Source organism: Euleptes europaea, chromosome 16 (genome assembly GCF_029931775.1).
Source record: "Euleptes europaea isolate rEulEur1 chromosome 16, rEulEur1.hap1, whole genome shotgun sequence".
Lineage (NCBI taxonomy): Eukaryota > Metazoa > Chordata > Lepidosauria > Squamata > Sphaerodactylidae > Euleptes > Euleptes europaea.
In genome coordinates, this window is record NC_079327.1 from 35,202,481 (window position 1) to 35,228,963 (window position 26,483).

The 26,483-nt window shown below is 41.6% G+C and overlaps 1 protein-coding gene across 1 annotated transcript in view; it reads left to right on the plus strand.

The window, feature by feature from the left end:
• The window catches only part of GABRG3 (gamma-aminobutyric acid type A receptor subunit gamma3), a 383,085-nt gene that overhangs the window by 302,640 nt on the left and 53,962 nt on the right, over nt 1–26,483 (plus strand). The window contains exon 5 of the mRNA XM_056862169.1: nt 25,645–25,782. Within this exon, the coding sequence (XP_056718147.1) occupies nt 25,645–25,782 (138 nt within the window). The remainder of the gene's footprint in view (nt 1–25,644; nt 25,783–26,483) is intronic.

A 26,483-nucleotide genomic window follows, 5' to 3' on the forward strand; every position in this document is an offset into this window, starting at 1 on the left:
GGGTAAACATGAGGAGCCCCGTGGCACAGAGTGGTAAGCTGCAGTACTGCAGTCCAAGCTTCTGCTCACAACCTGAGTTCGATCCTGACAGAAGTCGGTTTCAGGTAACCGGCTCAAGGTTGACTCAGCCTTCCATCCTTCCGAGGTCAGTAAAATGAGTCCCCAGCTTGCTGGGGGTAAAGGAAAGATGACTGGGGAAGGCACTAGCAAACCACCCCGTAAACAAAGTCTGCCTCGTAAACGTCGGGATGTGACGTCACCCCATGGGTCAGGAATGACCCAGTGCTTGCACAGGGGACCTTTACCTTTTTAAACATGTATAGCATTGCTCTGTTAACCAATTAATATGTTTCTGGGGGAAGGCATCTGCATAAAGTCATGTTTATGTACAGGAAAATGCATTTACTTGCTTGGAAGCTAGCAATTCAAACTGTCAGACATAAACAACATCTCTACATTCCAACTGGAGTTTACATCTTAAAATACCTTTAGCATAGACACAAAAGCACTGAAATATTAATTAGCCTGACAGGCCACATTTTTTTCTCCACACAACTCGTAATTAAGATTCTTAAACATAATGATTTCCTGGGGGAGGGAGAAGAGGGCTACCCTTTTCACTGAACTCGTGGAGGCTACCCTGAAGGTATTGGATGTACATTTCATGTTTTTTTTGTGAAAGATTATATTTAATTTGGTGTCCTGTTTTTCAAGCAAGTTGAACCTCCTGTAGCAAAATTGCTAGTTTTTTTTTTAATTAAGGCACAATATGCAACAAGGAAAGTGGTAATTGCAACCTTGGTGACAGTCAGAATCAGAACAAAAAGATGAACTGATTTCCTCTTCTTGTAGTTGGGGGGCGGGCGGAAACTAGCACAGAGAAACCAGTAGCCGGCAGTAAGAAGGACCTCGCAAGTTCCTCAGAGAGAGTTGGGAGCAGTACATCTGGATAGAGGTGCTAGAGTGCAGTTCATTCCTGTTGAGACGATCCCTGTCTGTGGTTTATCTCATCAACTGTTCACGTTGTTTGGCAAGGATGGCAATCTAAGCAGGATTTTAACTCAACAAAATTTCTACAATAAAAGTCTTTCTCTTTCATCTCTCTCTGCCTGTCTCCTTAAGCATGATGGAAAATATAGTCCTCAGGGCCAGATGCTTTATGAGGACAAATGCAGGGGGATAACTGCAGACCTCCCATTAGATATTGTCTTATTAAAAAGGTAAAGGTCCCCTGTGCAAGCACCGGGTCATTCCTGACCCATGGGGTGACATCACATCCCAACATTTCCAAGGCAGACTTTGTTTACGGGGTGATTTGCCAGTGCTTTCCCCAGTCATCTTCCCTTTATCCCCAGCAAGCTGGGTACTCATTTTACCAACTTCGGAAGGATGGAAGGCTGAGTCAAAGTTGAGCCAGCTACCTGAAACCAACTTCCGTCAGGATCGAACTCAGGTCGTGAGCAAAGTTTTGGACTGCATTACTGCAACTTACCACTCTGCGCCACGGGGGTCCTATTGTCTTATTATTAGTGCAGAAACAGCAGCTTCTACAGATGCTCTCGTAACAATAAGGACTTGCCATCTCCCACCCCAAGCAGGGTGCGTTGTTCCATTGGTGTGGTTAGCAACCATGCAGAGGTACACCTTCAAGGGCCAGCAAGTTGATCTATGGTTGTTGCTTACTATGTCAGCTCAGCAAATCCACATGGCTGGAATTCTTTAGATGTTCCCAGTCCTGACTACTACCATAGGAGCAACTGTACTAATAAGCAAACATTACGGTCTTTGTTTCAGTTGGGGATGACAAATATGTGGAGAGCAGAGATAATTGGGGAATGAATCAAAAGATGTGTTACTTGTTGTTTTTCTTCAGGTTACTGGTGTGCATTGACTCATTATAGAGTTGTGAGAGATGTTCAGTGGTGTTTCTGGTAACGGAGTTTTATTGAGCTTTTTAATGGCAATTTTACATTTAGAATTATGACCTTTTATGTGTTTTTATGCCCTGACCTAGATGGTCCAGGGTAGCCCAATCTTATCAGTTCTCTGAAGCTAAGTAAAGTTAATACTTAGATGGGAGACCACCAAGGAAGTCCAGAGTCACTGTGCTGAGGCAGGCAATGGCAAACCACCTCTGGGGTTCTCTTGCCTTGAAAACCCTATGTGGTTGCCATAAGTCAGCTGCAGCTTGACAGCCCTTTCCACTATCACCATGTATTTTTATAATTGTTGTTTTATTCATATTGTTTTTATTTTTGGATACATTTTTGAAGATGAGATAAACTGAAGCAGTGAGGCACTAGAATCAATGCAATAACACAATATGGAAAACCCCAAGGGGAAGAAATGTAATCCCTCCCACAATGTTACTTAAAAAAATAATCCTAGCATCAAACCAGACTGTACATAACTGTACATAACAGATACAACAGTACCCAATATGTTTACAAAGAAAAACAGCCATATGAAGCCACATATTTGATTGGAAGTGGTGGAAGGAGGTTTAAAACATTGACAAGAAAACACTGGCAAATAGGAAAGTCTTAAGCACCCCCTTTTCATGGGCTATTGTTCTTTTCATTTGTTGCATTTCTGAGACCTTTCCCAGCTGAGAAATGCAAGGGGAAAGGGACACAGAGAGAGGAACATATAGAACAAAGAATGTATGTTCCATTCTGAGAAATACCTACAAAATTGAGTTGAGGGAATGAGCAGCAAACAGGAAGAGGGTCCTTCCTTCTCTTGCTACTTGCATGCCCCCTCCATCCAGTCACACACTGAGCAAAAGAGGTGATGGTAGCCTAGCTTGTCAGCAGGTCATTAGAAGGCAGGAAGTCTTCCTTCAGAGTGCTACATTGATTCGATTGTTGGCCATACAAGATGCAGTAAAGTGCATGAGAAATTCCCTTTCTAAGTTTTGAGGTTTTGAAAGCCAGTGTGGGGGAGTGGTGAGAGTGTCAGACTAGCACTGGGAAAACCCAGGTTTGAATCTCCACTCTGTCATAGCAGTTTACTGGGCCTTAGGCCAGTCACACACTCTCAGCCTAACTTACCTCACAGGATTGTTGCTATGATCATAAAATGTAGGGGGGGAGATAATGCTTGTACACCACTTTGCATCCCCAATGGGAAAAAGCAAAGTACAAATATTTAAATAAAACTTTAAATTTAAATAAAAATAAGTAGGATATCATAGAGCAGGAAGATGCTTGAAGGCCAGTATTATTAAATTCTAGCAGTAAGGCAAAATCCTTTATGCTGTAATTCAGCCTCCACTGATATAGTGGTTCACTATTGTAGCCTACCAGGAGAAATGAAAAAGAAGCCCTAGGACCAAAACAAATCCACATGGATCAAGCATCTTCCTCACCTCACGTACCATCCCCTTACAGAACAATTCACATCATCTCCTCATCTCAAGAGTACTTTTGAGCAAAGATCTTGGGGCGAAGACCTGTCCGGACACCAGTCTAATAGGTGCATTGCATAAACACCATATATTCCCAGAACCATAATTTAAAAACCCTGGCAGGTTGAAGCAAATTCTCCACACATAATTGTTCTTTCTTTTATAATGATCTTGATAAAGATTAAAAGCATGAATGATAATAGACTTTAATAATCCTGTTGAGCACATCTAACAGCTTAATGGATCAAACAATTTGTTTTTGTTTTGTTTTTAAAGATAGCTTTGGTATTATTACGAGAAATCCATTTAGACAGCGGGAAATTCATTACTGAAAAGTCTGCTGCAACAAAATTGACAGCAATATTAGATGCTCCAGTATAAACTTCAAGATAAATTACTCCTTGTAGAGCAAAATTTGACATTCACTAGTATAGAGGTCTTCACCAATATTTCAATGTATGGAGGGGCAGGGAGTGGAACCACAATGGCTCTCCCCACTCCTGACCTCCACATGTCAATTGAAAGGGAGTATGTGCATACAGACTGTATACATATAGGAAGCTTTCTGTGTAACTGACAATGAAATCTTAACCAGAGATACACTCTTCAAAGTCCATTGAAATTAACGAACTTCGAAGGGCATAAATTTGATAGGCTGGCACTGTTAGAATATATGTTTCCATATTCCCAGTCTTTAATTTGTACGTGTGTAGACTTCAGATCATCAATGTGTGGAACTTGTTGAGAGTGGGATCAGTGTGTGTGATTCTGCTTCCGTGTGAAAGGGTAATATCTGTCCTCCAGACTCAGCAGTGTATGAATTGTGAACCACATGGGAATGAAGGATCTTAAATGGTTTATTGAAGGGGAATTTATAATTGTAAATAAGTATTAATTCCTAAAACAGCTGGAACAAGATTCTGGAGTTATTTTTCTTTAAATGTCTCAAAAATTGGTTGGAATAACAGGACTTGATAGAGATATGGAGATTCCATTATCCAGAAGCTACAGTTTTACATTGATACTGCTAGACAACATATCTTCTTTTTCGACTCTCAATAGCCACCAATTAGGGTTGATCCCATACTCCTCAGACCATCATAAACATTATAAAAACTTGGAAAAAATACAGACAAAATACAAGATTTTAAGATTAAATTATATGACATAATAAGATAAATTGATAAGGGAAAACTGAAGAATGAATAGCAATCTCTCTTTCAAAGTTATATTAAACACATAATTTAGGAATTGTTGGGATGCATCAAAAGCTCTTACACACAGTGAAATTACACCTGCTTTTCTTCCCAAACAATGTGTTAAAGATCATTTAAATTTATGACAAAATGTCTAACATATTGTCTGGAGCCATTCGTTTTTGCCTTGCATTTTCCCCATTCCCCCCCCCCCCCAGTTCTCTTGAGACCACTTTTACCCAGATTTTTTTTAAAGAAATTTAATTTGAATTGTGTTTGCTTGCATGTAAAATGCTTCCTGTGCTTTTGTTGGTTCCTCCCACTTCTCACCCACTTTCCACTGACTGAACCATGACTGTAGGACAAATGTGCTCTATGCTTTTCCCTCCACCTTGATCATTTTTATCCCTCTGTCAGCAAATTTTCAAGTATTAATATTAGCTATCACTCATGTCATAGTGACATATCTCTACATTGTTATAAGAAGGCAAAGAAGCGATCATTGCTCTTCCCATGTGCTTGCAGGAATAGATACCCTTTTTCTTTCTCTCTCTCTCCCTTTTTTATCTCACTATTTGCTACCTTGCAGTTTCAAAAGGCACAGGAGTGCTCATCGCTCTTTATAGCCACTCAACCTTCACTGGCCACTTATGTACGGCTGTTTCCTCATAGTCACCCTGCCGACTGCTTCGGGGCTTTGCCTTAATTATCCATGCATTTCCCACATGCTTTGCCTGGGTTTTCTGGATGCTGGCTAAACATGAATCCAGAAAACGTAGGCAATATGCGTGGAAATGTCAAGGGAGAGTAAAGCGACCTCTGACAGTTGGAAAATGCATGCATAATCAAGGCAAAGCCCCCAAGTTGTTGGTGGGGTGTCCGCAAGGAAACAGCCATGCATAAATGGCCATCCTTTGCCTTTGTGCTTGGCTCTCTTGATGTGCCCTGACACCCCCTTCCTGCAAAGGAAAGAAAGATTTTTTACCCCTAGTGTACGTAAGTCTATATGTAAGTCTTTGATTGTTTTAAAGGTTCCCAGGTAGTGTTATATCACTATAAAAGGTGTCTGTGCCTTTGCTATGTTTATTTTTGTGTAGGAATTTAATTTTTTATGGATTGGGTGGTATTTTACACACACGCACATCTTATGTAGCATTTACTGAATAATGCTGCTTTTCATTTCCACTTCATCAAGGCCATATTTGCTTTCCCTTCTGTTGGTGTTAATTGCCATACACTGATTGCTGTTGCCAATTTACTATTAATTAGCTAACAATTCCTAGTGCAAATGAACAGAAAGTCAAAGAGGAGCAGCACAGCTACGTTAAACAATAGCTGTTGTTCTCTGTCAATGTGGAGAGGGAAAAAAACAATTTCAGCTTCTAAACCTGTCTAGACATGATTTAAATTGCAGCACAAAGTGACTCAGTTGAATACGTTTAATAAGCAATTGTATGCAAGGAATTAGGCTGCATTTATCCTGAGGTCACAAGCGGAAGCCACCAATCTTCCCATCATTGCAGCGAGGTTTTTGCAGGGGTAGTTTGGGATGTCAAGTGGCCAGCACCATGCAATGTCTGTTTGTCCCTGGCTGCCAGTACCCTCCAAGACAATACCACCACCACCCCAGGAATTTTCCTGGGAGGTTAAAAGGACAGTTCATCGCTGGGTGTGGGCAGGATCAGCACTCAGTTTGTTACTCTTTTAGTTTCCAGTATATTTAATTATTATTTTTTTGCCGTCAAGTCACAGCTGACTTATGGTGACCCCGTAGGGTTTTCAAGGCAAGAAGCATTCAGAGGTGGTTTGCCATACAGTATGCATAAAACAAAATGAAGGACACAGGCCTTGCCCTCAGCTTTATAGTTTCAATCAAATGAAAAAAGGGATATGGCAGAGAATGGTAATGTTGTGAAATCCAAGTTTATTGGGGGGGGGAGCAATAAAGTGGATTTTTTTAATCAGTTATTTAAATACATCAATGACCAGGAGCAAGATGGATGCCTGAAGTTGGGATATATAGAATTAACACATTTTCAACATAATTAAAGTCAACACAATTTCAACATTATTTTTATGTCAGTTACATATAAATGGCATGTAACATGTAAATGTTTATAAATGGCTTACAAGCAACAAAAATAAGGTGAACGGATGACAATCGCAACATAGAAATCAAAAAAGAATAAAAATAGCCAAATCAACTCATCCCTAGCCAGCAGGTAAAGTCATCCAGTGGTAGGAGGATTTTCAATACTTATTTCCAGCTGTTTCAACCTGACCATACCCATTTTGATTTCACAGCTGCCTCCTGCAAATCAAACATGTGATTCTTTATTTAATCTAATTCTGTTTCTTTGTGTCAGATTTTTGCATACAGTGTGCACAGGTTAACATTGTGTTAATATCAGTAAATCAGCATACATGAGACATGTACAAACCCTGTATATATACATACAGATACTGTACAAATTGTACATAAATGCCATACAATGACAGACAAGTGACAAACCAAAACTCTTGACTCTTCCCTAGCAATAGGGAACAGCAAGAGCAGAAACATACAGCCAGTAAATAAACTTTGCTCCTTTAACTATAATCCTCCAAGCATCCCATATCATTTACCTAGGCCGCAGTCCAGAAATCCCGTTTGCCAGGCCTCAATTCCTTTCAATGACACTCTATAAGTTTACCCGAATTGTCCCACAGTACCCTTACCTTTGCCCCACTTGCCAGCTCTCCATCACTTTCTTGCTTTTGAATGAATTGCTTGTAGATTGAAGCCCTTGAGGGGAAAGGTTTCAATTTATAAAGTAAAGGAAAGGGGGGCTAATTTATCTGTCACAGAATGGATGATATTTCTGTAGCACCTAGCTTGGTAGCTAAGCTACCATAATTAAATCCCAGCAGTTGCAAGATCTGCCTTAATTTGCATAGTTATAAGGCCAGATAACTTTTCTAACAAAAGGTGGAGGTTGATGGTGTAGGCGACTGAGAACCCCTTTCCATGAGAGATCTTTAGCAAACTGCTGAAGGAAATGTTCTTACTGCCTGGCACATCAGCTGCTTCCAAAAAGTAACTTACGAGCCAACTAATTTTTTTTTTAAACACAGTGACAACTTTTGTTGAAATGCCTGCCTAATTGCCAATAGCAAAGTGGCCTGATTTTGGAATTCATCCTTCATGCCTGCATGCTTCGTTTTAAGACACTGAAGTCTTAAGGACGGCCAAACTCAAGCCAGGAAGTTCTGGTACAGGTTTAGAGCTAATGAACATCATTCGTTAGCTAACGGTTGCCAGCAACTTGACACCCTCAAAGGTGTTCAGACCTTAAGTCTGTGTTTGCCATTTCCTTTCCTAAGGTAACCCAGGTCTTTCTAATTACTGTAATCATTTTTAATCAGCATGCCAGAACAAGTATGTTTGCCTGTGTAGCAAAACCAACAACATCAGGGAAACCTTGTGTTATGTAGTGTGCAAGGTTCTTAAAGCAATGATGCCAGCTTGACAGTGCACCCAAAATAATAAAATATGAGCATGCGTTGAAACTGTTTATGATGCCATTGAAATCAGTGGAACTCAAATGCACAATCAAATGTTTTAAATCGATTGATTGCAATTGTGTTTTGTTTCAACTGAAGTTTACTGGATTATACTCCCTGCCCCCAAATGAAATCCATGATTGGTTCTATTTGGTCTTTTTTATATTATTTTATTTTTTTAAACAGTCACTGACTTTTCAACTGCTAGTTTTGGAGGAATTATAGTATTTTGGTTTACTATATACTAGGTTTAGTCTACATTATTATCCACAAGCTCGGGGCTGCATGTGCAAACCTCAGACCCAGGCTTTTAGAGATCTTTTAGTCTTTTGAGTTCACAGGCACTGATTGGAGTGATATTCCCCCCCCCCCAAGAAAAAGAAAGAGGCATTTGTGTTCAACTAGGTTGACTTTATTGACTAAAAATGGATAGAATAGAAACAAGGGAAGAAATTTAAATGACTATCATCAATAATAAAATATAAAACTGCATCTCCAGCTATATTCCCACATGCCAGTTATATTCTTCAAATAGCCTTCTCCTTATAGTGTCTTCCCTAAGGACTTTCTGTGCAGTAACAGGCCTTATCCGTGGTGGGGCCAGTCCTTTACAATGGCCTATTGGAAGGGATTTAGAGGACACCTTACATTTAAGAAGATGTGTAGGAAAAGTTTATTCCAGAGGGCATTGGTCAGATTTGTCACATTGTTTCAGTGGACTTGGCTGTGCTCCTTTTAATTCTGTATGTTTGAAAGCTGTGTGTGTATTTTTGAAAGATTGTTAATTGGACTGTTACGTGTTGTGTCCTTGCAACCTGGTGAGGTATTGTTAGCTGCCTGGAATCTGAGGTGATGAGATAGGATATAAATGTTCAAAATAATTTAAATAATACAGGAAATGGAAGTGCTGACTAGCATAGGGTTGCCAAGTCCCCACGGGCCACCGGCAGAGGATTGGGAGAGGGGTAGGGCTACCAGATCCAGGCTGAGAAACTCCTGGATATTTGGGGATGGAGCCTAGGGAGGACAAAGACCTCAGTGGGATACAATGTCACAGAGTCCATCCTGCAAAGCATCCATTTTCTCCAGGGGAACTGATCTCTGCAGTCTGGAGATGTGCTGTAATTCCCCAAGCCCTACCTGAAATCTGGCATCCATAGACTAGCAGCAAGCTACATTGACAAATTCAGTTATCAAAAGGCAGTAAAATACTTCAGCAAATTAAAGTAGTAACTAGCAATAAACACTTTGGTGACTCCAAATCCAGCCATAATTCACTCAATTCCTAGCATCTCTCATTACTTAAGACACCCAGTTAATGCCTCATTAACAGCTGTCACAAGAGTAAACGCTCTACCAAAATGAAGAGAGAGTAAATGTGTGTGTATGTGGGAAAATATTACTTTGAAAGTAATCAAATGAAAAAGACGTCTCACCTAAACATTAGGAAGCTGTGACTGTTGAGGATCAACAGAAGACAGGGTAGGGAAGATGGGAGATAGGGTTGCAGGTCCCTCTTCACCACCAGCAGGATGTTTTTGGGGCAGAGCCTGAGGAGGGTGGGGTTTGGGGAGGGGAAGGACTTCAATGTCATAGAGTCCAATTACCAAAGTGGCCATTTTCTCCAGGTGAACTGATCTCTATCATCTGGAGATCAGTTGTAATAGCAGAAGATCTCCAGCTAGCACCTGAAGGTTGGCCTCCAACAGAGACCGGCAACAAAGTGGGACAACATGGGTAGGGACTGAAAGGCTAGCCGCATGTGTGAGCTAAGAGACATGAGTGCAAGGAGGAGGTTATGTAGGGGAAGGAAAAGGATATGTGGTTTAGCAGAAGCCCAGGAACCAAGAGGAATGGCTTCATTACAGGGAGGCTGTTTGGCAGGAATTAGGGAATAAAGAGGGCAGAACGGGAGGACCACTGCTGCCAGCTGCAACATCTTAGCAGTGTTTTGTTTTGCACTTCTAGTCTCAGGTATATAAGTGTAGCCAAGAGGCATGAGCTATGGCTCACGCCCTGTGGCCTGCTCAGTTGGCCTATTAGATTGCAGACCAGCCCCAAGATACAGGCTGTTCTTTACATCTTTTTGTATAGTATTTTTACTTGTTGTCAGCTGTTTCAGAAGAAGAAGAGTTGATTTCTATACCCTGCTTTTTCTCTACCTTTAAGGAGCAGCTTACAATCACCTTCCCCTCCCTCCAACAGACACCTTGTGAGGTAGGTGGGGCTGAGAGAATTCTGAGAGCCCGAGGCCACCCAGCAGGCTTCATGTGGAGGAGTGGGGAAACAAACCCGGTTCACCGGATTAGAGTCCATTTCTCTTAACCACTATACCACACTGGCTCTCAAAGGTTGTCAGAAGTAGACCTACTATTGTTTTTTTTTTAGTTTTTTAATTACTTTTTAAAATTAATTTAATTTTTAAATTAAATTTAAATTTTATTTTTAATTTATTTTAATTTATTTTTGATTTAATTTTAACTTAAGTTTTAATTTATTTTTATTTTTAATTTATTTTTAATTTGTTTTTTAAGTTATTTTTTCAATTTATTTTTTTTAATTAATACTATTTGTTTTTTAATTTTTTTGAAAAATATATATTTATTTTTGTGATTTGTAGCCCACCCTCCCCAGACAAAACAGACTAAGAGCTGGTAACAACCTTTAAAATATACATCGATAATGCTAAAAACAGCAACATTCATCGATAAATCTATATTTAAAACAATAAAATCCCAATTAAAATCAAACAAAATCCCAGAATGGTGCCCAATTTAAATCGAATTGGTCAAAACAGGCAGGCAGGCCATCCCTTCAGATTGAACCAACATAAACATAAGAAGGGGGAGGGATGGGGGACCCAGCAGATATACCTGCAACTGCCCTCAACTATAATCCTGGTAGAAAAGTTCTGTTTCTACAGGCCCTGCAGAACTCTTTAAGGTCCTGCAGGGCCCTGATGTCACCAGACAGAACATTCCACCAGGCCAGAGCCAGGGTCAAAAGGGCCCTGGCTCTCGTCGAGGACAGCTGCACACTCTTAGGGCTGGGGACCACCAGTAGATTGTTATCAGATGATCACAATGGTCTTCGGGGAGGTGTACCAGGAGAAGCGGTCCCAAAGATACGAAGGTCCCACACCATGTAAGGCTTTAAAGGTCAAAACTAGCATCTTGAACCTGATCCAATACTTCAGTTGGAGCCAGTGCAGTTGGCAGAGCACTGGCTTTATATGCTCTCATGGTTAGGCCCCTGTAAGGAGTCTCTCCGCAGCATTGTGTACCAGCTGGAGCCACTGGGTCAGTCTCAAGGGCAGCTTTACATAGAGTCAGTTACAGTAGTCTAGTCCAGAGATGACCATCACATGGATCACCATGGCTAGATCAGGGCAGGAGAGGTAGGGCACCAGCTGTTGGGCCCAAAGAGATGGAAAAAAAGGCTCCTTGACCACAGCTGCAACCTGGGCCTCTATAGATAAGGAGGCATCCAGGATCACACCCAGGTTGTCAAGAGCTGGGAGCTGGTACCCCAAACTGAAGCCCCAGCCTAGCCACAGGACCGTTGTCTTCACTGGATTCAGCTTCAGTCGGCTTTTCCACAACCATCCAGTCATGGCATCCAAGCACCTGGCCAGTGTGTCCAGAGTGCAATCTAGATGGCCATCCATCAGCAGGTAAAGCTGGGTGTCATCAGCGTACTGATGACACCCCAGTCCGAAACTGCACATCAGCTGGGCAAGGGGATGCATGTAGATGTTAAACAACATATGAGAGAGGATCACTCCCTGCAGCAGCCCACACACCAAATGGTGCTGGTGTGACACCTCCCCCAGAGCCACCCTTTGTCCCCAACCTTGTAGGAAGGAGTGCATCCATTGACTGGCTGTGCCCCAAATCTCAATGTCGGCAAGGCAGTGGTCCGAAAGATCATGATCAACCATGTGAAAGGCTGCTGACAGATCCAACAGAATCAGCAGCCCCAACCAGCCTTGATCCAGCTGTCACCGGAGATCATTTGTGAGAGCCACCAGAGCCATCTCCATCCCATGGCCAGGGTGAAAGTCCGACTGGAAAAGATCCAGAGCCAATGTGTCCTCCAGAAATTGCTGCAGCTGCTCGGCGACCACTCTCTCAACTACCTTACCCAGGTACAAAAGGTACGATACCGGGTGGTAGTTGACAAGATCCTTCAATCTAGAGATGACTTCTTTAAGAGCAGTCTTACCACTGCCTCCTTTAGATCCCCTGGGAAAGTCCTTGAACAAGGGGACCTGTTGATAATTTCTCCTAGGGGTGCCCACACTGCATCCAGACTGGCCTTAACCAACCAGGAAGGGCACGGCTCTAGGAGGCAGGTGGTAGGCCTTACAGCTAGCAGGACTCTGTCCACATCGGCTTCTGAAAGCTGTCTGAAGTGATCCAAGATTGGACCTAGGCTTGCCAGGCCCCGTAGCTCCACTGGCAGGAGCTTTCTGGGGCTGGGGCTGTAACGCGCAGTGCGCTCATGTGCCTGGCGTGACATGCTCATGTACCCTGTGCAATGCGCCCATGTCACTTCTGGGTTTACCCAGAAGCGACATGGACACTCTAATGATCTCGGGCAAAACTCTATGGTTATCATAGAGTTTTCTCCGAGATTTCCAGAACGTCTGCGTGTTCCTGCGCGTGACCACAGTGCTCGCTAGCCATCAGCTGGCCGGCGGGCAGCTCGGAGGATTGGCGGGATTTTACCTGCCACCACCGGGCACTTGGCAACCCTATTTGGACCAGAAGGCTGGAAAGGGGCCTCTAGCTCCCTTACTGCATCCACGTTGGCAGGAAGGTCATGGCGGAGTGACAAGACCTGTATTTCGCTATAAAAGATTTAGGGCCCACAAAAAATGTTTCAGTGCAACTGCAAACAAAGTAAAAAGTTCTTTAAATGTATTGATTGAAATATATTGAAGGAATAAGATGGGTGTACTGAATTCGTGACCACAATTTTTTTACAGTAATGAAAAGGAAGCAAAGTGAAAAAATAAATATGTATCTTTCCTTGAAAATTGTGCAGCTATTTGCAGCAGGTTACTCTCAGAGGGAAACTGTGAAAGGGCACAAAAGCTGTCGTTTGCCTTTACCAGCACTTGCAGTGCTATTAGAATTTAAAGGCTACTGTGACCTTTCTAACTCAGAAATGTTTGCACAATTATTATACAGTAACATTACTATATTTTAAGAGATGTCTGTGAGCTTGATTAGTTGCCCTGCTCTTTCTGCAGCCAAATAATACCATCTATATACACCCTTTTTTTGCTTTTTTGGCTCAGCGAACAAAGCATGTGCCAAGGAAAGGATATTAACTAATTTGCCATGCAACTTTTGATCAGAAGAAAATGAACCTGATGGTGCCAAGGTTAGACTTGCCGCTCCATATTGCGAGAATTGATTTTATTTGACTTCGAAGATAATTTTTCAAACTGTTCAAATGCTACCGCTGCAAAGCAACTAGTAGTGAACAGTGCGCCAGACGTTGATAGATTTGAAATTGTCAAAAGTGACATAAAAGTTACAAGACAGGGAGAAGAGAGGAAATATAATTTGTGTTAATTATGTAAAGGGGAGGAAGAACAGAACAAAAGAGTAATGCTGTTTGTTGTTTTTTTCTGTCCCTAGGAATGTTCATTTAAAATTTTCATTTCGGTTCATTTTAGTTTTGAAAGTTTGTATTTTTATTATTTATGTATTAATAATATTTCTACTTCTGCCTTTCTCCTGACTCTGGACTCAAGGCTGGAAACAACAATATTTTTTAAAAGAACAAGAACACAGCAGATTCAAAAATGCACTAAAAATATTATCCATACGCGTACTTATGTTCTATATTATATCATATATGTTTGCACTGGCTGTAGTGGGAAACACATTTCTAATTATAAATGTTCTATCCCACACAAGTGGAATGAAATTGTCAGAGATTATACACTTCATCCAAGGGAGCTCCCTTGCCAAATTGCAGGAGAAAGGCAAGAAAAAGAGTCTCTCTTCAGTAGCCATTAAAATCCTCACATGCATAATGGGCAAAAGCAGACATTTTGCGACCCAAAAGAGCAGGTAGACACAAATCTTTAAATCTAATTCTGAACAAATGGCTTGCCTATGACTTCCTCAACATATATATGCATATATAGGGTTGCCAACTTCCAGGTACTAGCTGAAGATCTCCTGCTATTACAACTGATCTCCAGCTCTGAAGCAAATCAAATTCTCCCATTAGGGTTGCCAACTTCCAGGTACTAGCTGGAGATCTCCTGCTATTAAAACTGCTCTCAGGCCGATAGAGATCAGTTCACCTGGAGAAAATGGCCGCTTTGGCAATTGGACTTTATGGCATTGAAGTCCCTTCCCTCTCCAAACCCCACCCTCCTCAGGCTCCACCCCCAAAACGTCCCACCGGTGGCGAAGAGGGACCCGGCAACCCTATCTCCCATCTTCACCCCTCTTTTTCTGTCTTCTGTTGATCCTCAACAGTCACATCTTCCTAATGTTTAGGTGTTTAGGTGAGACGTCTTTTTCATTTGATTACTTTCAAAGTCATATTTTTCCACAGATCAGGGTACTTCCCAAGACACTTAGAAGCCACTGCCTTGTTTGTAGATGGCCTATATGCTGCTTTCCTGGCAGGAATGAAGAATCCACTTAACTATTAAGCCTTTCCACATTCTCATGTTCCTCCTGTCTAACTTTCTGTTTCTTGGGGGGGAGGAAGTGTTCAATTCCACATGTGCTTTGCTCCCTTTAATGGTCAATTTGACATCATACAGCCTTAAATAGAACATAAAAAACTTCCATTCAAATCTGCAGGGAGATATGCTTCATTTAAAGTTGAGTGATATCAAATCGACTACTAGAGGGACCAAAACAAGTCCAGAACTGACCCCCACCCCCACCCCCATGAAGAAACAGGAAGTTAGACATGAAGAACATGAGGATGCGGAAAAGCCCATGGTGAGAAATGGAGATCTATACAAAAATGTTACAATGTATCCCATAGCCACTAACAGGAGTGCTCCTGTTCAGGGCTCCAGCCAACCCGGAGCAGGAATGCTGGATCACTACACAGCCTTCCTATTCTGGGTTGATGGTTGAGTTTTCAGAGGGGCAAAGTTAATGACTGACATGGAGCAGTCTTGTTTACTATTAGTGAGAATTATAAATGATAGATAATACACATGCAGAGAGAGAGAGAGAGAGTTTTGCTATTTACATTTAACTCTCTATAATAGGATCCCTGTGTCACCCATCAAGATTCCTTGAAAGAGTGGACAGTGTGGATTTGCAGCACTGACACAGAGATTCTTCAAATCTACATGGTAAACAGATGTCCTCTTTACAGCTCCCACACAGAGTGCTGCTATGAAGCATAATTTTTGGCAGTTGTCATGTAAGATTGCACCTTCGAATTAGCTCTGAGTTTGTTGTTGATCAAGCAACTGGAAAACATGACAGAAATATACTGGAAGGAATTCACCCCATTAACATTTTGACTGACCGCCCACCTTAAAAACTGTAACATAACTGAAATATTTGAGACTCCTATCATTTGTCAGTGAGCTATCAAAAATGATTGTGAATTTGTGAATAAAAATATAAGATCTTTAGGGAGGATATGTTGCCAGCAAGCCTTTAGATGTTGGCAGGAGCTCATCAAGTCTTCCTTTGATTGTGACTGATGCAGAAATATTGCAAAGATTTTTGCTTTATTTACATGGCAGTCTATTCCCACCTTAAAGAATATTAATATTACTTAACAGAATAGTTAACTTAACCTTTTATGTGGAAACCATCTTGTTCCATGATGTTTGGTCATCATGTGCCTATGATAATTGTTTCTGGACTGAAAAGTACTACATTAAGGGTTATAGCAAGGGTAACTATGGATAGAGATGGAGTATTTCCCAGTGGGAAGGTTTCTAGCCAATGAAGACTGCTAGAATTAGTATTATGGTAATAGTAAACTGCAAAGAAACAACAAGGGAGAGAGGAGCATGCCAGAACTTCAGAATCACATTCAGTGTTCCTTTTGAAACTAAAGACATGAGTCATTTTATAGGTTCTGAGCTGGTAAGTCAAAAAAAGACAAAAACACTCTGAACAGTCAAGGGCCCAAGAGAAGACTATGGCTGCCATGTGACTCCCCAGGGGGTGCAGTGACTAGAGCTGGGAGCCTGGACATTTGAAATATGACAACCCTCCCTTTGGATATGAGTTTGAAGCCACTTAGTAGAGCTATAACTGGAACTCAGAAGCTTCATTCCCTATATAAGCCTGGAGTTTGGTCCCAAAGGAAAAGGGGAGGCAGCTCAGGAGGCAGCTCAGACACATCACGCTTGCCCTCTGTAGGAGTAATAAACAGTTCATTAGCAGCATCTTTCCAGTGTGAGTGTGCTTCCTTGGAGTCAGACAGTGGCGGATCTACTATGAAACAAATGAAGCTTAAGCTTCAGGGCTCCTAATCCCGGCGGGGCCCTGGAGCAACTTTTTTTTAATAAGTGAATTTCTCAACAAAATCGATGGAGGTTTTTTAAGAGTTTGTTTTTAAAATAAGGCTATTTTAGTGACAGGATCATAAGCCAATGGGTTGAAGTACTTAATAATGACCTTAGTATATGCTCTAATACCCATTTCAATATGGCCTCAAAATGTTCCTGTAATTGGTCAAATTTTAAAATTATCTCAGGGGCTTGCAGCGCCCAAACCCCCAGCTTTATGGCCTCGCTGATCTTGCCAGAATCTATTCATAGCCTACATTTTGGCTGCTTGAATCCTTCCTTGGTGCATGGCTTAATAGTAATATAGCTCAGCCCTTAGGCTAGAGCCAATTGGAACCATAAAAGGACATCTGAATTCTCAATTCAGGCTGCACTCATCTTGTTTGCGCATTTTAACACCAGAAATCAGATTTTCACCCCTTTATTCTGACGAACCCCCTCCGATGACCTTCTGCCTCTCTATTAGAGTGAACCAATGCATCTGCCATAGAACAACCCCATTGAAGAACAGCAGTTACCCAGACCTCGTTGCTGGTGGGAAGGGGCTCACTGTATGGCCCATTTTCAAGGACTCCCCACCACCACCCTGTTCTCTACCATTTGGGCCTCGAGGTCCTTGCAAGGGCAGCAAGGCCCTTTAAACTATGTTGAATGTTGCTATATTGTTGCTGGTTGTGAAGGGGCCCCCATAACAGTTCAAGCTTCAGGGTTCCAAAAATGTTGGTCCGCCACAGCTCACAGACCCCCCATTCCTTCTCTAACTGTCTTCACTAGTTGGCTATTCCTCCCCAAAAGTGAGAGATGTGAGCTGTGCCAATGCCTTTAAATCCCAGGGGAAGGAAACTTCCATGCACATTTCCGCTGGAGCATGCAAAAAGACACCGGGTGTTGGTTTTTCAAGGATGTACGCATCCAAGCTAGGATGTGTGATCTCTGATTGGTTGTAAACTGCAGCCTGCATGAGTTGTTGTAACTGAAGTAGATAGGAAAAGGATGAGTGGCTTACATCAGGGTTTCTGATTGCATTCCATTCACGTTTTCTCCTCCAAACCCTCTCTTTCTCCTTTGCTTGAGTAACATCCTTTTCCATTTTGCTCCCCCCACCCACAGTAAAGATGTTCTTTTCCCCCAGAGCTTAGTGTCTGTTGTGCCTTGATTTTTCTTTTTCTTTTGGTATGCTTACGTAAGTTATGCACCTCTGTCCAGCAGCTGAAGATTCTTGAGATAGTTAAAAGGGAGAGGGTCAGAGAGCATCTCTGTCTGCTGTCTCTGTGTGAACCCAATTGACAGAGTGGGCAAAGCAACTTCCAGCTTTCAGATGTTTCTGCCAAACAGGAGCAGGAGGGGAGGAAGTGGAAAGAGAAGTCCTAGGAAGTCACAGACAGCTCAAGCTATCACTGTTCTGAGAAGGCTCTGGAGGAATCATTCTCCCTTCACCCTTCTGCTTCAATAACACATCCACCTCTACAAATACATGCCACCTTAGAGAATCACCATGCATCTAATGATGTGGGCTATGGCCCATGAAAATGTATCCCACAATGCATAAGGTGCCACAAGATTCTTCGTTAGTTGTTGCAACAAACTATCCCTCTCAAACATTAAAACACAAAACAGGAAATAAAATATATCAGGGATAAAGGAAACAGAACAGTGATTTTGGTTCTGGCTCTTTATTCACTTTGCCACCTCAGCTTCTCTCTAGGCATATGCATTTTGATATTTATTAAGCACAATCCAACCTATACCATAGAACATTTAGGGACACAGTAAACAGCGCAAATCAGAACAAGCAGAGTAAGTGGATGTCTTCCACTCTGACAGCTATTCTGATGCCCTGTAGTATGGTTTGATTTTTCCAGGCAATAGGAACTGGGAAATCTAATGAAACAGAGAGTAACACAGTAAACATGCACTTGATCCACTGTCCCATACTACTGGAGGCATATGAGGAAATGCCCTTTCAGAAATATGTCGTGCCTCCTCCTGAATTCCCAGTGTTCCTATTTTAAAAAGACTGTACCCCTTTTTGTATAGGAAAACACGCAAGCAGTTTTTGTGCAGGTTGCCTGGGGGGGTGCTGGAGAGGATGCTGCAAGATGGCTGGAGCCTAGTCATTTAACCCCTTACTGACCAAATGAGCAATTATTCTCACTTCCATAGCTCTTTCTCCCTGTGCCCTTTGCTCCATTCTTGTTCAGTTCTCTCCTGTTATATCTGCAGTGACAAATGACAATACTGGGCAGAAAGTTGGAGTCAGATTTGTACTGTGTAGGGTTCCCTTCTCTGTTTTTAATAGAGAATTTACCTCGGGAATAGATGGGGCCTTAGGAAGAGGCAAGAAGGGGGGAAATGCCCACTCTTGTTCAGTCTGGTATTGTGTCTTACACCTTAGAATCTTGTCTTACATCTGCACACCAGTTGCCATAACTTGGTTGTGTGAAAAATATGCATCTCTGAACATGTGTGAAATGCCTTTTACTCAACAATGAATAATCAATGTCAAACTCCTGTACTACCCTGGAATTCTGGGATAAATCTGGCATTATGGTGAAGGAGCCAAGGAGCCACAATCTCCAGGCACACTTAAGCCTCCCTTCCTCCCACTACAGATAAATAAGGTTTTTGGGAGCATTTGAGCCAAGCATAATCCCTATTCCAAATGCCAAAACTCCAAACACTGCACACGTGTAGAAGATTTTCACATTAATATACAGTAACCACTTATATCTACCTACCTGCAGTTGGGAAATCAATTTGTAAATTGAAGAGAGTGATTTGCAGCATGCGTAATTTAGGAATTTCTCATTTTAGTAATTAACACACTAATTGCCATCTCATTTACCCCTCAGTCTTCCTACCCTAGTCATGTATCATATCCCCAACCTTATACCCTGCAGCATCTTCTAAGAGAAGAATGTACACCAATGAAATCAACATAGGACTCTCAATCTCATTATATTATAAGCAACTCACTTTTCCTTGGATGGCTAATTATATGCCCTACTGCAGATATTTGCCTTCTTCTGGGACTTGATTGACTGCTTGTTGGAAATACTTCACATGTAAATTGATTTTTTAACATTTTATAATTTTATTAATTTATACTCTGCCTTTCTCTCCAATAGGGACTCAAAGTGGCTTACATCAATCTCCTTAGGCTGAGGGAGTGTGCCTGGCCTAAGGTCACCCAGGGAGCTTCCATGGAACAAGTGGGGATTCAAACCTGAGTTTTCTAATCGGTAGTCTTACACTCTTAACCACTATACCCCACTGGCTCCCGATGGGAATATCTGAACTATGGCATACCATCAGCTATCCAAGAAAAATCCCAAATGGGAGAAGGAAGGCAATAATCTAGCACTAACAGCTTGACTCTTTAGTTAACTTCCAAGTTTTAAAATTTTGTTTATTCTTTAAAGTGGTAAATAGCCCATCTTTTCAAGGTCACATGATTGTGGCTACACACATTCACAAATTCTTAGGGTTGCCAAGTGCCTTCCCTTTAATAGAGACACAATCGGATATTATTGACCTCCGGGCCATTAAAAAATTGCCCGTTTCTGCACATCCAGTCTCTATTAAAGGGAGAGGATATATTTCTCCAAGCATATTGGCAACCTTACAGATACTGCATGGGTCAATGCATTGTAGTGTATGGAAGTTCGCTCATGAATATTGTTGTGTGTGTGTGTGTGAAGTGCCGTGAAGTCGCAGCCGACTTATGGCGACCCCTTTTGGGGTTTTCATGGCAAAAGACTAACAGAGGTGGTTTGGTCTGCACCACACCCCTGGTATTCCTTGGTGGTCTCCCATCCAAATACTAACCAGGGCTGTCCCTGCTTAGCTTCTGAGATCTGATGAGATCAGGCTAGCCTGGGCCATCCAGGTCAGGGTCATGAATATTGTTACCCTTTCTTTATTCACAGAAGTCAATTTAGCCCATGGGCTTTTAGGCACAACAATAAAGGCCATACCACCCTGAACAAGCTCAATCATGTCTGTTCTCGGAGGCTAAACAGGATTGGGCCTGGTTAGAACTTGGATAGAAGTCTGCTTGAGAATATTAATATTCAAAGTGATATATCCAGGTCCCACCCCATGACACCACTGGCTTGCTCCCATAAGACCATCAAAACCCAGCCAATGAGTATCCGGGTGTGAGATGATGGGGACTTGACAACCCCCTGAATGTACTCCTGCACCTGCATTTTAAAATGTCTAAGTACGTAGCTGATGTAACTGTCTGTTAGTTCAGAATTATCTTGACTGGCAAGTCTTTGTTCAACACTTTGTGATGCCAGCGTGGTAGTGGTTAAGAGAGGTGATTTGGAGCAATGGACTCTAATCTGGAGAACTGGGTTTGATTCCCCGCTCCTCCACATGAGCGGCAAACACTAATCTGGTGAGCTGGATTTGTTTCCCCACTCCTACACATGAAGCCAGCTGGGTGACCTTGGACTAGTCACACTCTCTCAGCCCCACCTGCCTCACAGGGTGTCTGTTGCGGGGAGGGAAAGGGAAGGTGATCATAATCCGGTTTGATTCTTCCTTACGTGGTAGAGAAAGTTGGCGTATAAAAACCAACTCTTCTTCTTCTTTTCTAGGTCTGTGTAATACTATGAAGGAGTAGGGGTGGGGTTACCCTTCCACCACTACTTCCAATAAGCCATCTTGCCACCCTAAGTCACAGTTGCTATAACTAATTTATTTCATTTTATATATACTAAATATCTTTATTACACCTGTTCTATGTATTCCATGGTCACACCACTGAAGGTAAAATATATTTCACTTAGAAGTACAGTAGCTTGATATTAATGAGGCATAGGATAAACAAACATTGAGATGGTAGATAAATACAACCCCAAGTTGTAAAATATTTAAGATTCATTTATTAAATATATAGTTATTTAGCTGAATATTGAAGTATGCATATACTTACTGGGCAATTGCTGTAATAGTGCTTAGGCACTCACTGATGGTATCCTGTAATTAAGGCAGGTGGCAATCTCTGTTCTAATTCGCTTCCCTAATTTAAACAGTCAATTTATTGTCACACCAGCATGTATGAAACTAGCAACAAGAAGCAAATCAGAAGATTCTTCATAGAATTTGTTCCAGTTACACTAGATATTCCTTCCTCGGGCTGGTCGAGAAAGTCAGAACCCATCTGTTAGCCTCTGTTAGCAGCCCTGAGCCCAGCTATAGTCTGGAAGAGTGGGATAAAAATATAAATAACTGGTGTTCCTATGAGAGTACAGTGTCCTGAGAAACAGAAAGGGGGCGGGGATAGCTACAGGTTATTTCTGAGCAACGTTTAAGTGAAATGATGAAACCTGGGAAGAAGGAAGAGTGAGAGGCTTAATGAAACCAAGCAGAAAGTTTGATATGCTGCTTGGTTTAATGCTGTCTTAATGCAGCTGAAGAAGTTTCAAAGTAGCAGGGGGTAGGTCCATATGGAAGGGAACTTAATTCCTCCTTATGAGATGCTATTTTTATCCTATATTCCCTCTGGACATTTACTATTGGGACCAAATCCTATTGGTTTTGGAAGCATAGCAAAATTCTTGCTCTGATTGGGGGAAAGTCAAAATCCTGACTGTTTTTAGTTGGTTTGGTAAAATGGGAGATGGCAAAAAATGGTCATAAGAATGGAGGGGGGACTGATGGGTGCCAGAAGAGGCAATAGAGAAGGTATAATGACTGCATATTGTGAATTGCAAGCCTAGGAGATGGCTGATGGCCCTTGCTTCACTCATGAGTAGGTCTCCAGGGAAGGCTGAGTTATAAGGCAGATTCCTAGGTGATCCTAGGAGGTGGATTATTTTTTATGCAAATCTAAGTCATTAATTATGGCGTGAACTTTGGTGAGTCTTCAGGAAGCAGCAAAATAAAACTATTGATAAGGGAATGTCTAAGCCCCTAGGGGAACCTGGCTACTTCTTCATGAGTTTAGTGTCCTGATTGCCTGTAGCCTGATCTTAATTTCTGATCTTTAATATCAAATATGGAGTCCCTCCTGCAATCCCAGATAGTATATGGTCTGAGAAGTCAGGGAGATGACTCCTGACCCAGGGCTGCGTGTGGGGTTATATAGGGGCCATTCATAAAACTGGCAGAACTATTTGGAAGCACCAATATTAGGAACCAATGCCTCCATATGAGGGCTGTAGATATGTAGCCTTTTACAAGCACAGGAATGTCAGGGAACTTGTGCATTGCCTTGTGAGGAGATCCTGCTTTATAAAATTAGTGCCTCTGTGAGATTCCTACTGAGCTTTGAGTCCTCTATCTGTAATGTTATCTGGAATATGTGACAATGTAATAGGGACTGTTTACATGTTAATATATGGGAGGAGGGATGGCTTGAGTACCAGAGGGAGCAAGACAATGAATGTGTATGAGGAACAGTGTTTTGCATGCAGAGTATGATTAGTTGAAGGTTGGAGGGAGTAAGCTATTCGAGTTTGAAGAGTCGAGGAGATGCGCTGGAGGAGGTTCCATGTCAATGTTTACAGAGAGATCCTGCCAGTTTTTGAGGGTGTCTGAACAGTTCTAGGTCTGTCAACCTGATATTTTATTAATTAACCACTACATTTTATTCTTACCTTAAATTTTATCCCCTTAACTTTTCTTAATATGTGTGTCTTTCAAACAAAATTTGGTTCAATCATAACTATACTGAACAAAGTATATGTAAGCTGGCAGCTGTTTGAACAGTTCAAGATTTAAAGAGCTAGAAGCCATAGAGGCTTGAGCCTGTGTGGTGTAGTGGTTAAGAGTGGTGGTTTGGAGCGGTGGACTCTGATGTGGAGAACCGGGTTAGATTCCCCATTCCTCCACATGAGTGGCGGAGGCTAATCTGGTGAACTGGATTTGTTTCCCCACTCCTACACATGAAGCCAGCTGGGTGATCTTGAGCTAGTCACACTCTCTTAGCCCCACCTCACAGGGTGTCTGTTGTAGGGAAGGGAAGGTGATTGTAAGCCAGCTTGCTTCTTCCTTAAGTGGTAGGGAAAGTCAGAATATAAAACCCAACTCCTACTCCTTCTTCTCCTTCTTCTTGAGTACACCACCAGGGTATGGCATACCCTGGAGGGAGGGTAACCCTGGAATATAATAGGACCCTCAGAATAGGTAAACATCCTGAATTGCCTATAAGTGTGTCCAGGGGAGATTGGGACAAGCACTAAGGGGAGGGAGGGATAGTGTCTAGCACCCCACAAGGGACAGGCTGCACAGTGGCAGGTGGTAGTCAGCTGGCATGGGAACCTTCTGAAATAAAGATTGTGGTTCTGCCACAGGGGGGGAAGGAAACTCTCATCTTGAGCTGTGAAAGGGGGAAGGTTTAGCTACACCAGCTACACTAACTAAGAAAAGCCTGGGTACTCACCGCTCCTCCCGATTCTGCTGTGGCTATTGCAGTCATAGAAAACCCTTTCATTTGAAAGGGGGCAGCTAATTGCAAACCATACCTTACAGACATCATGTTGGGGAACTCTGCGCCATACCTTTGACTGACAACTTGGAACCGAAAAGCATGAACCAGAATAAGATGCCCCAACTGCAGCAATTCTACTAAAAGTATTATGAAATGGGGAAGGAGTGATTTGGCATTGAAACTTGAGGAGCAAATTTCAATTCTGAAATCTCTCACTCTTTGAGGAGGTGTGGGTGTATTTAATCTTTTCTCTTACCTCTGAATCTTTTACTGTGATCCATCTGAGAGTACAGTAAATTATCTTCTTTGCCTTCATGCCAGTCAGTAGGCCATGAACTATAAATAGTTTTAATTCACTTGAAAGAAATCCATGATAACTGTGATTCTGGAACGTTGATTGAAAATAAATTAACACTACACTCCAAAGACACTTATAAATAATTTCAAGAGATCACAGATTAATGTCTGGTAGGTATAATTGGTGCTGTGAAGTAGAAAGAAAATGGATTAATTAAGTAAAGCAAGTGCATAAGAATTCTCTAATGAATAATCATATTTAAAAGAAGAGTAGTAATAATAATTGCTGTTATAGCAAACAGGCATAGCTTGTAAACTCTACAGTTCTAAGTGTTTCTGCAGTCTAGCTATAGAGGCATGCAGCTCAGTCAGCAGGTGTTTCCACCACGAGTGGTTCCCCTTCAGTTATTATTATCCGTGTTAAAGAAAACGGGAAAGCAATTTTTAAGTCAATTAAATGAAGGTACATGCTAGAAATGAAAGGAGGAAATCCTAATGTGTTAACAAGAACCTGTCCGTTTGCATATAGAGAGGGAGGATTTCCTCCCTCACCCATAAAAATCAAGTGTATGGGCAAGGAGAGTAAAACCCTGACTGTTTCTTTCAGCGTCTTCCCCAAACTGGCTCTGATACCAGAAGTGAGCTGGGCTGAAAGGAAAATGCTGATGGAACAGGTCCTTTGTGAGAAATAACCTTAGCACCCGTTACTTTCCCCATAATGTTTCCCATTCAAATTAACACAGTTTAAATGTTATTTTTATCTGAATTGCATATGAATGTACCATATAAATGGTGTAAAATAGTATATAAATGACATAAAAGAAAAAAAATATGATCAATGATACCAATGAAGTTTGGGCAAGCCAAAAATGATAAAATCAAAAAGAAGCAAAAATGGCCACATCAGCTGGTCTGTAGTAGGCAGCCATTTTGAGTGGTACTGGACTGTTAGCAAACTTCAGTTGCAACTCGGATATCATATGAGAGTGAACCTCGTTTGGTTGAAAAGTTCTTCCTCACTACAGTGTTCTTTATAGCTGTGTAGTATTGCTTTTAACAGCTAAATAGCTAGGTTTTTTTTCAACCATAGTCAATAACGAAAAGTCATTAGATTTGTTTCTCTGAACTTTTCTTCCACTGAGGTAATTTGAATTGTGATTTTTAAAATGTATCCAGTCATACCCTTCAAAACGTTTACTATATGTTTGATAATGACTTTAATCTACAGATGGCTATCCTCGAGAAGAAATGATGTACAGATGGAGAAAAAACTCGGTTGAGGCTGCAGATCAGAAATCTTGGAGACTTTATCAGTTTGACTTCATGGGTCTCAGAAATACTTCTGAAATTGTGGAAACATCAGCAGGTAAGTATACAAAACGAAAAAAGGAATGCTTTGTAATAAAGAGTTAGGAAATCTGTATGGCCATTTCTATGGAAGTAAAAATACAGGTGAAGATTATCATTACCACAATCCAAAACTGGATGGCTGAGGAGGCAATCCTGGTGCACACTTATTTGAAAATAAGCCTCAGTGAAACTCAGTGGGACATGTTTATTTATTTATTTCATTGGACTTTTATGCCGCTCTACTCCGACCAGGTCAGGTTTAGAGCATACCCACATGGAAGTGTTTCTTTGCATTGGCTTCTCAACAGCAGTGAGGGCTTGTTAACATCCACACTATGTTGTCTTCTAATGATTCATTTTCTAGGGTGTCCCTAGCCTTAGAACATTATTTCTGAAGCAATTTTGGTGTGATCTTTCCAGAAATAACATAGTGGACCGTGTTAGAGACAGACTGGATAGGAAGGTCTACCCACATAAGTACCATTTTTCTTCATAGAGGGCTTTGAGGTTTTAATAAAAAATTGCCATTGTGCTAAATACTGTTTTAATGATATATTGCAATGATCTAGTAGTCTTTCTGGATTCACGGGTTTCATTTTTTGAAAGTCTATAGCACTTTTTTGTTGCACTCTCAAAAAGTTATTTTGTGGTGTAACCGGGGGTGGGGAATTCAGGGAAGATGGCCTCTGACGGAGGAAAGTGAACACAAAATTCCTG